The 13,568-nt window shown below is 45.8% G+C and overlaps 1 protein-coding gene across 1 annotated transcript; it reads left to right on the top strand.

Moving 5' to 3' along the window:
- Positions 1-376: 376 nt before the first annotated feature.
- ing3 (inhibitor of growth family, member 3) lies at positions 377-11,560 on the top strand. The gene is made up of 12 exons (XM_075472375.1): positions 377-503; positions 646-717; positions 5,168-5,268; positions 5,361-5,426; positions 6,256-6,352; positions 6,429-6,500; positions 7,215-7,331; positions 7,404-7,567; positions 7,657-7,847; positions 7,920-8,112; positions 9,908-9,946; positions 10,041-11,560. The coding sequence occupies exons 1-12, from the start codon at positions 476-478 to the stop codon at positions 10,155-10,157; spliced, it is 1,257 nt and encodes a 418-aa protein (XP_075328490.1). The 5' UTR covers positions 377-475; the 3' UTR covers positions 10,158-11,560.
- Positions 11,561-13,568: the final 2,008 nt, after the last annotated feature.

Here is a 13,568-nt window from a genome sequence, read left to right as displayed (position 1 = left end):
TACATATATTTAGATCTAGTTTACGATCTATTTGAAGACCAATAATTAGCCTATTTTTCTAAACTCCATCATGCAGCTAGCCTATATCTGACCACCCAGATTGATTTTTTTATGTAGGATTCACCAAATCCTTTGCATTGATTATGGATTTGTATAAGATTATAGCACAAATATTTCTGGTTTATCAAATAAATAAATACAGTTAAACCAAACAAGTTGGAGATGAATTTGGAATAGTGTACTAACACGCATTAAACAAAAATTAAACCACAACTCCCACAATGCATCAGTTTTAAAGCACGCACAACAAAGCCCGCCTTTCTTTCAACCAATCGCAACACAGGCAGCCGCTTGCGTCACGCTCTCTGACCTCAATTTCTCGGCGTATTTTTTCTGAGTGAGACAGAGGCTGGAGGCGCCATATTGAAAGAAGAAAATTGATCCGTAAAACGTTGAAAACGTCGAATTTGACAAGATGTTGTACCTCGAGGATTATCTCGAAAGTGAGTATTGGACTGTATCAAAGCGGAGGCGGGGTTGTAGTGGTATATTGTGCGTTTAATGTGTCTTATTTTCCGGCCAGTGTGTCTCTGGCCGTTAGCCTAGCCATGCTAGCTGGTTAACTGCTTTTTCTTCTCCTGGCAGTGATCGAGCAGCTACCCATGGATCTCCGCGACAGGTTTACGGAAATGCGAGAGATGGACCTGCAGGTTCAGAGTAGGTAGAGCTCACACCGGCTCTCTCAGACGGTGCATCGACACGGTTAAACGAGCGCACGCAGAAAACAGATGAAAAATGTCTCAGTGTTATGAAAAAGTGGTTAAAGTGTATAGATTAGCACACATGTTAGCACACCGGGCTAACAGTAATGTGCGTCTTAAAGGGACCGGTTCTCCAGCTGTGCTGTATGCACTGACAGCACAGCTGTTTAATGTGTCACTACTCTTCATTTGTTTGAATAAAACGTACGAAAGACCAAACCAGGAGCTTGTTAAACCATTACTCTTTTGAATTTGATGGACTTTTATCAATTTAGCGTTGAATACACAACTACTTTGGCCAAAAACAGTCTCAGAACACGTGTTAAATGGGTTCAAATGATGTTTCCGTGCGAAACAAAGTGTTGCATTAAAGTGATACTCCGGAGTAGATTCAACCTGGGGTCATTTGAACCGTGATATCCAGCCAAGTAGCCCACCCGCAGTTTTTTCGATCTTGGCTGAACATCAGCTGAGTTACTGAGTTATCCCGAATAGCTTCGTACAAGGGTTAATGGATCCTGGCAGTATCTCCAAAATTACCACACTAAAATCACATGCCATGACACCAAACTTCTACAGTAGTACAAATATGGTCTGTACTCACAAAACGATGCATTTGGAAGTTTGAAAATAGTCCAGGAGTTTATTATTATCAACACAAGCCTGATAGCTTCTCTGCTGCTAAAGCTGCGTCGGCGTCACTTCAGGGAGCTGGGAGCTTCAAAGTAAGATGAGGGTTGATCTACTACTGTAGACAACAAAGCAAGGCTGCTCAATTTCTCCATTGATAAAATAATTTCACAACTCTACGACATAAAAATTCATAAAAAAACATGTAGAATATAGCATATACTTTGTTGTCTACAGTAGTAGATCAACCCTCATCTTACTTTGAAGCTCCCAGCTCCCTGAAGTGACGTCGACGCAGCTTTAGCTGCAGAGAAGCTATCAGGCTTGTGTTGATAATAATAAACTCCTGGACTATTTTCAAACTTCCAAATGCATCGTTTTGTGAGTACAGACCATATTTGTACTACTGTAGAAGTTTGGTGTCATGGCATGTGATTTTAGTGTGGTAATTTTGGAGATACTGCCAGGATCCATTAACCCTTGTACGAAGCTATTCGGGATAACTCAGTAACTCAGCTGATGTTCAGCCAATATCGAAAAAACTGCGGGTGGGCTACTTGGCTGGATATCACGGTTCAAATGACCCCAGGTTGAATCTACTCCGGAGTATCACTTTAACGTGCATAATGTAGTAGCTGTGGATTGAAGATGCTTTCATTAACGAGGAAACTACAGTAACTGCAGATGTCTGAAGGAGCTGCGTCTGTGTTATGCACACCTCAGTTTTACTTCAGACCAACGTTCCCTCTAATTTTTCATGTGTCTGGGCATACACACAAGCTCTCTGAGCACACTGAGGACCACTGTGAGCAGCATCAGATGTGAAGCTGTGGCCACACACCTGTTCAAAACCTTGGATCATAGCAAGTTACATGGCTTATTAAAAGAATCAAATCCCAGCAGCAATTTTCATTAGTTTACTTTTAATATAAGTGATTTGGCCCATTTAAAATGAAAAAGAGAAAAATCTTGTTGTTCATGAGATATGTAGTATGTTATCTGTTATATGTGAGAGTCATGCTTGCAGCCTGCATGTTTTGCAGAGTACCTTTTTCACTTGATAAAGTAAAAATCTCCCCCAGTTTCACTGCTTGTTCTTCTGTTTGCACATACTCAGACAGCCATTCCATCCTAAAAAAAACAAATTTTTTTTTACTTTGGCTTGGTGAGTGGACGTGTCGCTGGCGCTGTCTGTTCGTTTCGCCATGATAAGGGGTTGCGTCTCACTGTTGTTAGCTAGCTAACCTGCACGGCGCGTATGGGCAGGGCACATATGCAAGCACTATCAATGCTATGATTGGCTGCATAGCGTAAATAAACCGTATCGTATCATTGGCTGAGCACCTGTCACTCACTGCGTTACATTGAAAAATGGTACAGAAAAACACATTGTTGGTCTAATTAATTAGATTAGATGAGGTCTAGTATTATATACAGTGTTTCCCGCAGGAAGAGCTGTAACACTTTTTTATTTACAGTATTAACTATTTACATTAACAAACAGTAGGTGTCGCAATTCAATGTTATCAATGCTATCTTTTAAAGCTTCGGTCGGCAACTTTTTTTTAGTCATATTAGCTTGAACTGTCATGGGATTCTGGAAGTAGAATATTAAATAGGCTGTTTAGAAAAAAATAACGAAATCTGTAGCTCCCTCTGAAGCCTGTAATCATGCTTGCAAAAATCGAGCGCTCCCGGCTGTTTTTAACCAATCAAGTTAGGGTGGAGGAATCCTACCTGTCAATCACAGCTTGTGCACACGCTGCTGAGCGTGAGTCTGCCCCAGCTTGTGTGCGCTCACACTGGTGTGAACTCACGTGCACAACCTCGTCCACAGAGGGGGAGGGGTTTGGGGGGCGATTCGGAGCTTGTTAGAGGTTGGGGGAGGGACCTGAAAGTTGTATCAGTTCGAATTTTCCGACTTTAGACTCGGAATTTTGAAAACCTGCCGACGGCAGCTTTAAAGTCTGAGCCTGGCAAAGCATTATTACTTCGGTTTAAAAAAAAAAAAAAAAAAATTGGGGGGGGAACGTTGGCAAAGGCGGCAGTGCGAGTGTGCTAAGGCGGCCGCCTTGACTATAATGCACTGCGGGAAACACTGATATATTAATACGTTCATGGTGAATTTTATTTTATGCGCTCCATAGATTTTCTTGTGCGCTGAGACTGCGCGCAGCTTGGAGGGAACATTGCTTCAGACATTATTAAACTGATTATTAGAAACAAACAACGTATTTTTAAGCAAAAATAGTTTCAGTTTTAGGTCCTGAGGGGTCCGAGGGGGTTTGGGTTAAAGGATATAAATGAGCCTGGGTCGTGGTTCACATGAACCTGGTCACATCCAGAGTGTGTTAAAGCTTCCTATCCCTGAGGAGAGGACTGGTTGTGTGTGGTAAAGCTACACATTGATCCCAGACAGTGAAAGCTCTCATAGAGCAGACACTGATGGGAGGTGCTCATGGTCAGCACTGTGGAGGCAGGGCAGGTGAATGAAACTCAGGTAGCAGGGCTGCACAGGTCATCGCAGTTAAATCTGGATTATTCCACTTCCTACGCGATGGTCCAGTATTTAAGATGTTATCTACACGTGCTAATGAATTATCCACTGAGTAAAAGAAGGGCCCTGCTAGTTTATTATTTTTTTTTTTTATTTCTGTTTTTCTTCTCAGAGACGGTATGAACGAGGATCACATGATCAGACTGTAGCTGAGTGTGGGTGTTGACAGAAAGGAGGCATAATAACTACGGTTTCCCTCTCATGTGATGAGGAAGCAGCCGGCGGGCTCAGCCTGACACAGCAGAACTCCTCCTGCCATGAAGCGCCGTGTGTCGCTGCTCAGCCTCTGTTCCAACACTAGTTTCAAGTCATTCTGAAATAAAAAGGAACTGAGTAAATGTTGAAGTGAAGAACACAAATCCTCACCAGAAAGGTGTCTCCTGAAGCTGCCTGTAGTTATTATCATCATTATTATTATTATCAGAAAGTGTTCTGGGCATATTTCACCAGAACAAACACATTAATAATATAAAGGCCTGATTTTCAGATTAGTTTAAGCGGCACAGTCTTACTTCTGATTCTTTTCTCTCTGAAAGCAGATTATTTTTAGCTTTTTACATCCTCAGAGCAGCACTGAGCTCAGCTCAGTCGTTCCATTTTAAAGTTGAATGGAAATTTTGTTGGTTGGTTCATAATAATCTGATCCATGTGTAGCTCACAGCTTTTTTCTGTGGCTTATAAACTGGACCAGTGGGTTTTACACTCATTTATTTTAAATGTTTTTCCAATGTTTCTGTGAGCCTTTAAAACTCAATTATCACACCCAAATGTTGTTTTACACTCTTTTATTGGTTTATGTCACAGCTTTTCTTTAAAAGTGTCTCAGAAAATAAAGTCTTAGAGCCAGTATAAATGGTTCGGACCGGTGTGAGTAACCTTGGTCCTTCCTCATCACTAATGTATCATCTGTGGTGACTTTGTTCAGGCCAACAAACAGTGTAGTCCTGCTTCTGTCTCCTGCTGCGGCCTGGATCCATTCACCATAAATTAGCTCCAAAACTGTTTCTAGAGTTCGATGAACTCCTTTAGATCTGGAGTGTTCAGAAAGTCCATGTGAGGTTCTGGATCTCCAGGTTGAATGTCCGGTCCACCTCCAGCTTTAATGCTGGTTTCATCTTAAGTTCTGAGAACATGAAGTCTCCTGACTCTGACCCCACCTGCTGAACTTGTCCAGAACTTCATGGCTCCTCTGACATGTTCTTTCTCTTTGGACCCACAGATGCCACAGATCAGCTCGAGCAGAAGGTGATCGAGTTCTTCACCAACGCCAAGAAGAACAAACCCGAGTGGAGAGAGGAGCAGATGGAGGTCATCAAAAAGGTCAGAATGAGTGTTGGTGGGTGGTTCTGGTCTGATTGGATCTGATCTTTAGTGGAGCAGGTGTAACGGCTGTTGGCTCTGTTGTGTTTCAGGATTATTACAAAGCTCTGGAAGACGCGGATGAGAAGGTCCAGCTGGCCAATCAGATTTATGATCTGGTGAGTAGAACTGTGTCCGTTCTGTACCTGCTGGGCTCCATGGACCTGGTACGGGCACCGGGTCTGTTTCACGTCACTTTAAACGTCTCTGTATGTGGTGTGTTCAGTGTCTGCTTCCTCCCTGCTCTGAGTTGTAGTTTAATTATTTGATGTTTTCTCTGTAGTTCTGACTGCACACAGCAGGGGGCAGTGTTGTTAAAGCAACTGTATTTGATCTTAAATCCACTGAATGTTCCATTTCTGAAATGATTTTCATTGAACAGTAAAGTAAAATGTTTTCCCTTGCATCTGCAGACAGTAGTTCAAACGTCATGCTGCTTGTACCTGAGGAGAAATAACCTGTATGTTTCTGTAATGATGTCATGGCCTAACTCTGTCTGCTGCTGTAAAAACGCAGAGTTTAGCTGCACCTGACCTTTCATTTCATTCAGTTGTATTTAGTGTATTCACATGAAAGAAAGCTCAATGATCAGACATTTACAGCCACATTATGGCTGAAAAGTTGAGCCGGAGCTGGGTCCAGAGCCGGAGCTGGGTCCAGAGCCGGAGCTGGGTCCAGAGCCGGAGCTGGGTCCAGAGCCGGAGCTGGGTCCAGAGCCGGAGCTGGGTCCAGAGCCGGAGCTGGGTCCAGAGCCGGAGCTGGGTCCAGAGCCGGAGCTGGGTGTTCTGTACAGCCGCCAGCAGGTGGCAGACGGATGCAGGTAAAGAGCAGAGAGGAGCTGTGGAACAGATGGGCAGCAGAGTGAACCATCTGCTCCTGTGTGATGGTTTAAGGAGCTGAAGGTTTTAATGAACTGGAGCGACTCAGAGGGCTCTGTTCTGTCTTCAGGTGGACCGTCACCTGCGTAAACTGGACCAGGAACTCGCTAAGTTCAAGATGGAGCTGGAAGCCGACAACGCCGGAATCACAGAGATCCTGGAGAGAAGTGAGTGGCCCGGTCTGAGCGGGCGGCGTCAGGAGGAGGAGTGAGTCTAACCTGCTGTCCTCTGTGTTCTCCTCAGGATCGCTGGAGATGGACAGCCCGTCTCAGCCGGTCAACAACCATCACGTCCACTCGCACACCACAGCCGAGAGTGAGTACGGCCGCCACCATGAACGCTGTGTTCTGGATGCAGGGCGACCCGTTACAGCAGCTGGCAGTCAGCAGGCGGCGCTGTGGGCTCAGGTCCTTATGTTGGCTCTCAGCTGATGGATCATGTGATCAATCATGAACATCTTAAAGGATTCATTTAGTTTTGCTCAGTAAAACCACAGGTCCAGCTGTTAAATCTGCTGAGTCATCAGCTGCTTTAGTTCAATAAGCAGATAAAACATGGCTTCAGGGTCCGTGTCCACTCAGTCTCTGCTTTTTACCTCCCTCTCTCTGCTTTTTACCTCCCTCTCTGCTTTTTACCTCTCTCTCTCTGCTTTTTACCTCCCTCTCTCTGCTTTTTACCTCCCTCTCTGCTTTTTACCCCCCTTTCTCTGCTTTTTACCTCCCTCTCTCTGCTTTTTACCTCCCTCTCTGCTTTTTACCCCCCTTTCTCTGCTTTTTACCTCTCTCTCTCTGCTTTTTACCTCCCTCTCTCTGCTTTTTACCTCCCTCTCTCTGCTTTTTACCTCCCTCTTTTCCCTTCTGCTTCAGGTTGGACTGTTTTTAAGGTTTTAGCTGTTTGCTTCATCAGGTTTTTGTCCTGGAAACATTGAAAAAGACCTTTTTGGTGTTTGATGCCTCCCATTCAGACACAAAGCGATGGTCTGGCTTTGTAAGCTGGTGTGAAAGCGTTTGTGTCTTTGTGTGGTCACAGAGAGGAAGTACAGCGCTCCGACTCACCACACCACCGAACACGTTCCAGAGAAGAAGTTCAAGTCTGAGGTGCTGCTGTCCACGCTCACGTCGGACGCCTCCAAGGAGAACACGCCAGGTAACGGCTCGGCCGCGGCCGTCTTCCAGGTGCGGCTGCGGCTGCCTCACGTGTCCTCTGTGTCCCCTGCAGGCTGTCGTACCAACAGCACGTCCTCGTCCACCAACAACGTGTACAGCGTGAACTCCTCCCAGCCCCTGGCCTCCTACAACCTGAGCGCCCTGCCTGCGGGGCCCGGGGCCGGCGCCGGGGCCATCACCATGGCTGCGGCTCAGGCAGTGCAGGCCACAGCACAGGTCAGAGAATAGTTGCCCAGTCAGAGGCAGTTTGAGTCAGATTTGATGCGTGTAGCCCCGCCCCCTAACCCTGTGCTCGCTGCGTTCAGATGAAGGATGGCCGGAGGACCTCCAGCCTCAAAGCCAGCTACGAGGCCATCAAAAACAACGACTTCCAGCTGGGCCGAGAGTTCTCCCTGTCCCGGGACAACACGGGCTACTCCTCCTCCGCCCTGGCCTCCACCCTCACCCAGACCCTCACCCCCACCACCACCTCCGACTCCAGGGGCCGCAAGTCCAAGTAAGACCCCGCCCCGAGCAGCACGCGCCGGTCAGACGGGTGTGGCCCGTTAACGCGTCTTCCTGTTTTCAGGAGCAGCATCAAGTCTTCCAACCACCAGTCCTCCTCTTCGTCCTCGTCCTCCTCGCTCTCATCGTGCTCCTCCTCGTCGGCGCTGGCTCAGGAGCTTTCCCAGCAGGCGTCTGCGCTGCCCGAAGCCGAGGCCAACAGCCAGGTGGACTGGACCTACGACCCCAACGAGCCCCGATACTGCATCTGCAACCAGGTACCGGCCCCCCCATCAGAGGGTCCCTGATCAGACTGTTGATGAGTCATCCTTACAGTCCTGTGGTTTATCTGCATTATTCAGATCAGGAACTGTTCCAACAGGGTCTGAGCAGCTTTCTGTCTTTTTAAAGTCCAACACACGGCACCACAGAAGAAGAGTGTTGAGTCTGTTTTTGTCCCCCTGCAGACAGATTGAATCAGACTTTTCCAGGATAACAGATGGCTCATCATGTGTTTAAAGGGATAATCCGGAGTAAAATGCACTTTAGGTCAATTTACGGGATGTTGGGAGTACATATGTTGAGTTGATATCAAAATCATGTCATTCGGATGTGTTTTGAGAATTTTGATTTGACCGTTTTTAGCCAAAAGTCGTTAGCCTGGAGGAGAGTGGGGCATACCATGTCGCCGCTACAAAACGCTATTTTTACACCTCTTCTACAGCTCCAAACAACATAACACTTGCGTGGTAGTGAGTAGAGGGTCCCTAAAGCCAAACCGAAGTGTCCCGAGGTCTTCATGTGGTCGGATAGAGAGTCCAGAATGAATTTAATCAAGCCAGTACCTTTCCGGAAATGTTGCTGCTGCAGCTGCCATCTTTAGCGGAAAGTCCGTATGAGTTGAGAGCCGAGTGTGGAGTAACACACTCTGGAAATTCACAATTTCGTTGCCTTTTTTTTTTTTTTTTTTTTTTTTTTTTTTTTTTTTTTTATACAAACATAGTCCAGTATTTCTTTCGAAAGTGAAATGAAGTTGTATGCAAAGCCTAGCTTACTAACAGGTTGGAATTTTATAAAATGTGACGTCTCGCGTGACCTAGCCTCCTGTTGACGGAAGAGGCTGATTGAGCAGCAGAGAAGAGCAGGAAAGAGAAAACGTAGCAGGATGGCAGAGGATCTCTACGAAGAGGAATATTTTGGATTTGATTTTGAATTCGATGGCCTGCCATACAAATTTGAACCTGAATATACAGACGAGGAATTAAAAGAAATGGAAGAGGAGGAAAGAAGGGGAGCAACAGAAATGCAGCAGGCGGAGATTGCTGGAACCCAGCCGCGAGTTGATGGCAACTGGTGGTGTGGCTGTGGGCGATGTGCGCCCATGGCCACCGAAGAGGAGTGCCTCTGTTGTCATGAGTGGGACCTTTCGAAAGAAATACTGGACTATGTTTGTAAAAAAAACATAGTAAATTCATTCTGGACTCTCTATCCGACCACATGAAGACCTCGGGACACTTCGGTTTGGCTTTAGGGACCCTCTACTCACTACCACGTAAGTGTTATGTTGTTTGGAGCTGTAGAAGAGGTATGAAAATAGCGTTTTGTAGCGGCGATAAGACATGCCCCGCTCTCCTCCAGGCTAACGACTTTTGGTTAAAAACGGTCAAATCAAAATTCTCAAAACACATCCGAATGACATGATTTTGATGTCAACTCAACGTATGTACTCCCAACATCCCGTAAATTGACCTAAAGTGCATTTTACTCCGGATTATCCCTTTAAGTCACTCGTCTCACTGAAGGCTGTTTAAAGCTGAGTCCTCCAGTATGTACCGCCATCATGGCTGAAGGAAGAGGAATAATTCCTGCTCGGCCATCTTGAACCCAAAGGGTTTCATCTTAGTGTTTAGAAACGATGTGAACCACAGAGGCGTCCCCTGCCCCCCCGTCCTGCTCATTAGTGACCAGTGTGGGACCCGCTAACCCTCTTGGATCAGATTCACTTCAGTTCTTTGGGTGTTAAATGTCGTCTTCACTGGATTGGGTTTGTAACGGTTCTGTGTTCTCCTCCAGGTTTCTTACGGAGAAATGGTCGGCTGTGACAACACAGACGTGAGTACGGCTTTCTGTTTCCGACTGTTGGCGCCGCGGCGTGCTGACCGGGCGTTTCCTGCTTCCAAAGCTGACCCGCTCTTTGTGTCCTCAGTGTCCCATCGAGTGGTTCCACTACGGCTGTGTGGGTCTGACCGAGGCTCCCAAGGGGAAGTGGTACTGTCCCCAGTGCACGGCCGCCATGAAGAGGAGAGGCAGCCGCCACAAATAGACTCCCGCCGTCTGAGCGCCGTGATGTCAGAGGTCAGCAGGCGGCTCGCAGGCAAACACGCTGACGACAAACATTGTGCCAACGCAGACGGATCGGAGCCACGAGGAGGAAAATCATTTGAGTTCTGAGAGAAAATCTGAACTTTGAATAGAATTCATCTTTTTATGATTTAAACCTCTTGTTTTGTATCGATTTGATATTCTTGATCCCAACTGAGCTGAGCGTCACTGATTACTGAGGAAACAGTCAGGAACAGATTAAAAACTCCATTTACAAACTATTCTAATCATTTAATCCTCTGAGCTGAAGGAAAGGAGATGGTTTCCTCCCTCAGAGGGAGGTCCGACGGTGTTCTGATTCATGTTGATGCATTTGAGGATTCTTCAGATTCATTTCCTGAACTTACGCTCTGGTTTCACAGAAGAACGTTACTAACTTCTAGGTCAAAAACACGTTTAAAACAGTCAGAAACTGGATCAAATTGGGTTCCAGAACCATAAGAAAATGAGCTTTGCTCGGGTCTCGAATCGGCTCAGATGAACCACTCCAACAGAACCAAACTGACCTACGCTTTCAGTCCTCTTGCAGCCTTTGATTCGGCTGCGTCTCGGATCAGAGCCGGTGCGGAGACGCTCGGCAGCGCGTCGTGTGTCCGTTGATCAGCGCCGACCCCGTTCCAGTTGGTAAGGCTGCCGAGTGAAAAACGAGGCGGGTGTCGGTGGTGATCCTGAACGGTGCACAAAAGGAACCTGTTGTCTGAGCTGCTGCTTCTCTGCTGAATGACACGTGTAGTCTGTCCGTTAATGACATCACAGTGTTGGCGGTGGAGTCAGCTGCACCTTGGAGGTCGGCCCTGACGGTCCTGTACAGGAATGTTAGCGCAGACCAGTTTCAAACCCGTTTCCTTATAAATCTCTGAATTAGTTTTAAAACCTGGTTTTATCAAAGGTCAGTTAAAGTTTTATCTTTGTTCTACGGAGCCCCCGAAGCACCAAAAGTGATCAGTTTGATTCATACTCAGACTTTTTAAACTCCAATAATGTTAGTTTTAATTTGATCTAAAACATCTCTGGATTTAACTCTGTGCGTCCCAGATTCAGACTTCGGTTCTTCTGGAGGTTTCGTCCTCAGTTTGACTCGGATGAATTTCCTCAGAACTGAAATGATTTTCCCATGAGGCCGTGCTCCCCGGGGCACAGACTACAACCAGGACGATGTGCTGGACTTTAAATGGAACATGTGAACATAATGAGATGAAACAGGCGGCGCTGGCGAGGCTCTCTGACCATGAAAATGTTTTTCTGAATGTACCGAGTCGGATCAGCGCTGGCCAAAGTGTGTGTGAGTGTCGGCGGATGTTTAAAAAAACAAAAAAGGCAAATAAAAACTGGATGTTTTTGTAAGTCTGGTGTTTTCATATTTAAACGTCTGCACCAACATGGCCGACAGGTGGTAGCTCGGGTACGATGTCCTCGGTTACAGGCAGAAGGCCACGGAGCTGCGATCTGAAGGGTTCAGATAGTTTAGCAGAAAAGTGTTCAGGTGAGTCAACAGATTAATAAGAAACGACTTTAGAGGTGATGCAAACTAAATGACACCACGGAATAGAAGTGACTGTTCCGTACATTCTGCAGTTATTGTTATTTGTGATGTGAAGAAAGGATAAATGGTGACCAAAGTTGGGAAGTAAAGTCTGTTGGACTGTTATTAAAACCTTCCAGACCTCCTCTGTGGGAGGTCCTGGTCCCTGTGAGTCCAGCTGAGTTCTCTGCTGAGACGCCGTCTTCGAGCTGCTCTAATGCTGATTCTGTGGTTCTGAAATCAGGATTTTATTTGAGCAGAGCAACAGTCTGGAAACGCTTTCATTGAGCTGACTCATGGTCTGAATGGGCTGATTTCAGTCTGACAGAAGAAACAGCAAAACCTGTGAATGAGAGCAGCTTTATGGGGAATAATGTGTCAAACTCATTTTCACAGAGGGCCACATCAGCATAATCGTTGCCCTCAAAGGGCCAAATGTAACTTATAAATGTAACTACTCGTTAATGTTACATAACTCTTAATTTCTGACTTATTCAAGTTACAAATATTACATACATATTTGCATAGATGTAAGATGCTTGTTGCTTTGTTATTTTATCATAAATCCTTTTAATTTGTCAGGTTATGAAACCCACATCACTCCATCAACCAACGATCAAACTAGCCGAGTGAATAAAGAAAAATGACATCAAACACAAGTTATGACATTTACCTTGTTCAAAACTTGAAATATCAAACAAAGCTAGCTTTTACTGCCGCATTGTTTTCGGTTGTGGCTTCCTCGAACACATTCTGCTACGGTCGCAGTTTGCCTTTTCATTCTCGGGCAGTTTGTTGTTTTTCTTGATGCCTGATGTCGGCACACTCAGCTCCGTGTTTGGTCTCAGAATGCTGACGTAGATCGTACTCTTTGACAACCGCCACATAACACAGAAGACATACCGTTTTTTCTCCTTGAAGCACAAACACGTATTCGCCTTCCAATCTTTCTTGAAACAGAAAAATTGATGCAGATGCATCAATTTTTCTGTTCATGGACATTTTGGGATCATTATTTGTATTTCTCAATTCCACTTGTTGGGAAAATCGCATCGATTTGGAAACATTGCAGTCCAGTGCCGGGATGCCGTCACTTTGCACGTAACATAATCGGCATGCATTGTGGGAAATGTAGTTTTTGGTCACTGCACGTATTTGACTTATTTATTTTTTTAGACAATAAGACCTTTTAAGCTCTCGCGGAACACATAAAATGACGTGGCGGGCCCTGAGTTTGACACATATGAGCTGGATGAATGAACACTTTCCTGTTTTTACTGAAAGATGCAGAAAGATGGAAGTTTGGAGCCTGAACAGAGCAGCTGGAACCATCTCAGTCCATGCAGGAGGGATCCCACCCCAGCTGGATTATCTGGGGGCGCTGGTCCGGTTTCAGTCTGACTGTACGTGTAGTTCAAAAGATTTTAAACTAGGGGTGCAGCAGTGATTTTAAATTTGGGGGTGTTCCAGGGGTGGAGCAGTGATTTTACATATGTGGGTGTTCCAGGGGCGGAGCAGTGAATTTAAATGTGGGTGTGTTCCAGGGGTGGAGCAGTGATTTTACATGTGGGGGTGTTCCAGGGGTGGAGCAGTGATTTTAAATGTGTGGGTGTTCCAGGGATGGAGCAGTGATTTTAAATGTGGGGGTGTTCCAGGGATGGAGCAGTGATTTTACATGTGTGGGTGTTCCAGGGGCGGAGCAGTGAATTTAAATGTGGGGGTGTTCCAGGGGCGGAGCAGTGATTCTACTGTAATTCTTTATTATTGGGCTGTCCTACATATTCTCTGAAAAGCCTTCAGTTGATCCAAAATGCTGCAGCCAGAGTTTTG

This window comes from Odontesthes bonariensis, chromosome 8 (genome assembly GCF_027942865.1).
Source record: "Odontesthes bonariensis isolate fOdoBon6 chromosome 8, fOdoBon6.hap1, whole genome shotgun sequence".
Taxonomy (NCBI): Eukaryota; Metazoa; Chordata; class Actinopteri; order Atheriniformes; family Atherinopsidae; genus Odontesthes; species Odontesthes bonariensis.
Note: the sequence above shows the minus strand (reverse complement) of the source record. Positions and strands in the feature narration are given on the sequence as shown.

What these genes read in the sequence shown, in the direction of transcription:
- ing3 (XM_075472375.1), top strand. Translation starts at nt 476, where the DNA reads ATGTTGTACCTCGAGGATTATCTCGAAA. An exon ending in GATGGACCTGCAGGTTCAGA is followed by an intron (nt 718 to 5,167) that starts GTAGGTAGAGCT and finishes TTGGACCCACAG; the next exon opens with ATGCCACAGATCAGCTCGAG. An exon ending in CCAATCAGATTTATGATCTG is followed by an intron (nt 5,427 to 6,255) that starts GTGAGTAGAACT and finishes TTCTGTCTTCAG; the next exon opens with GTGGACCGTCACCTGCGTAA.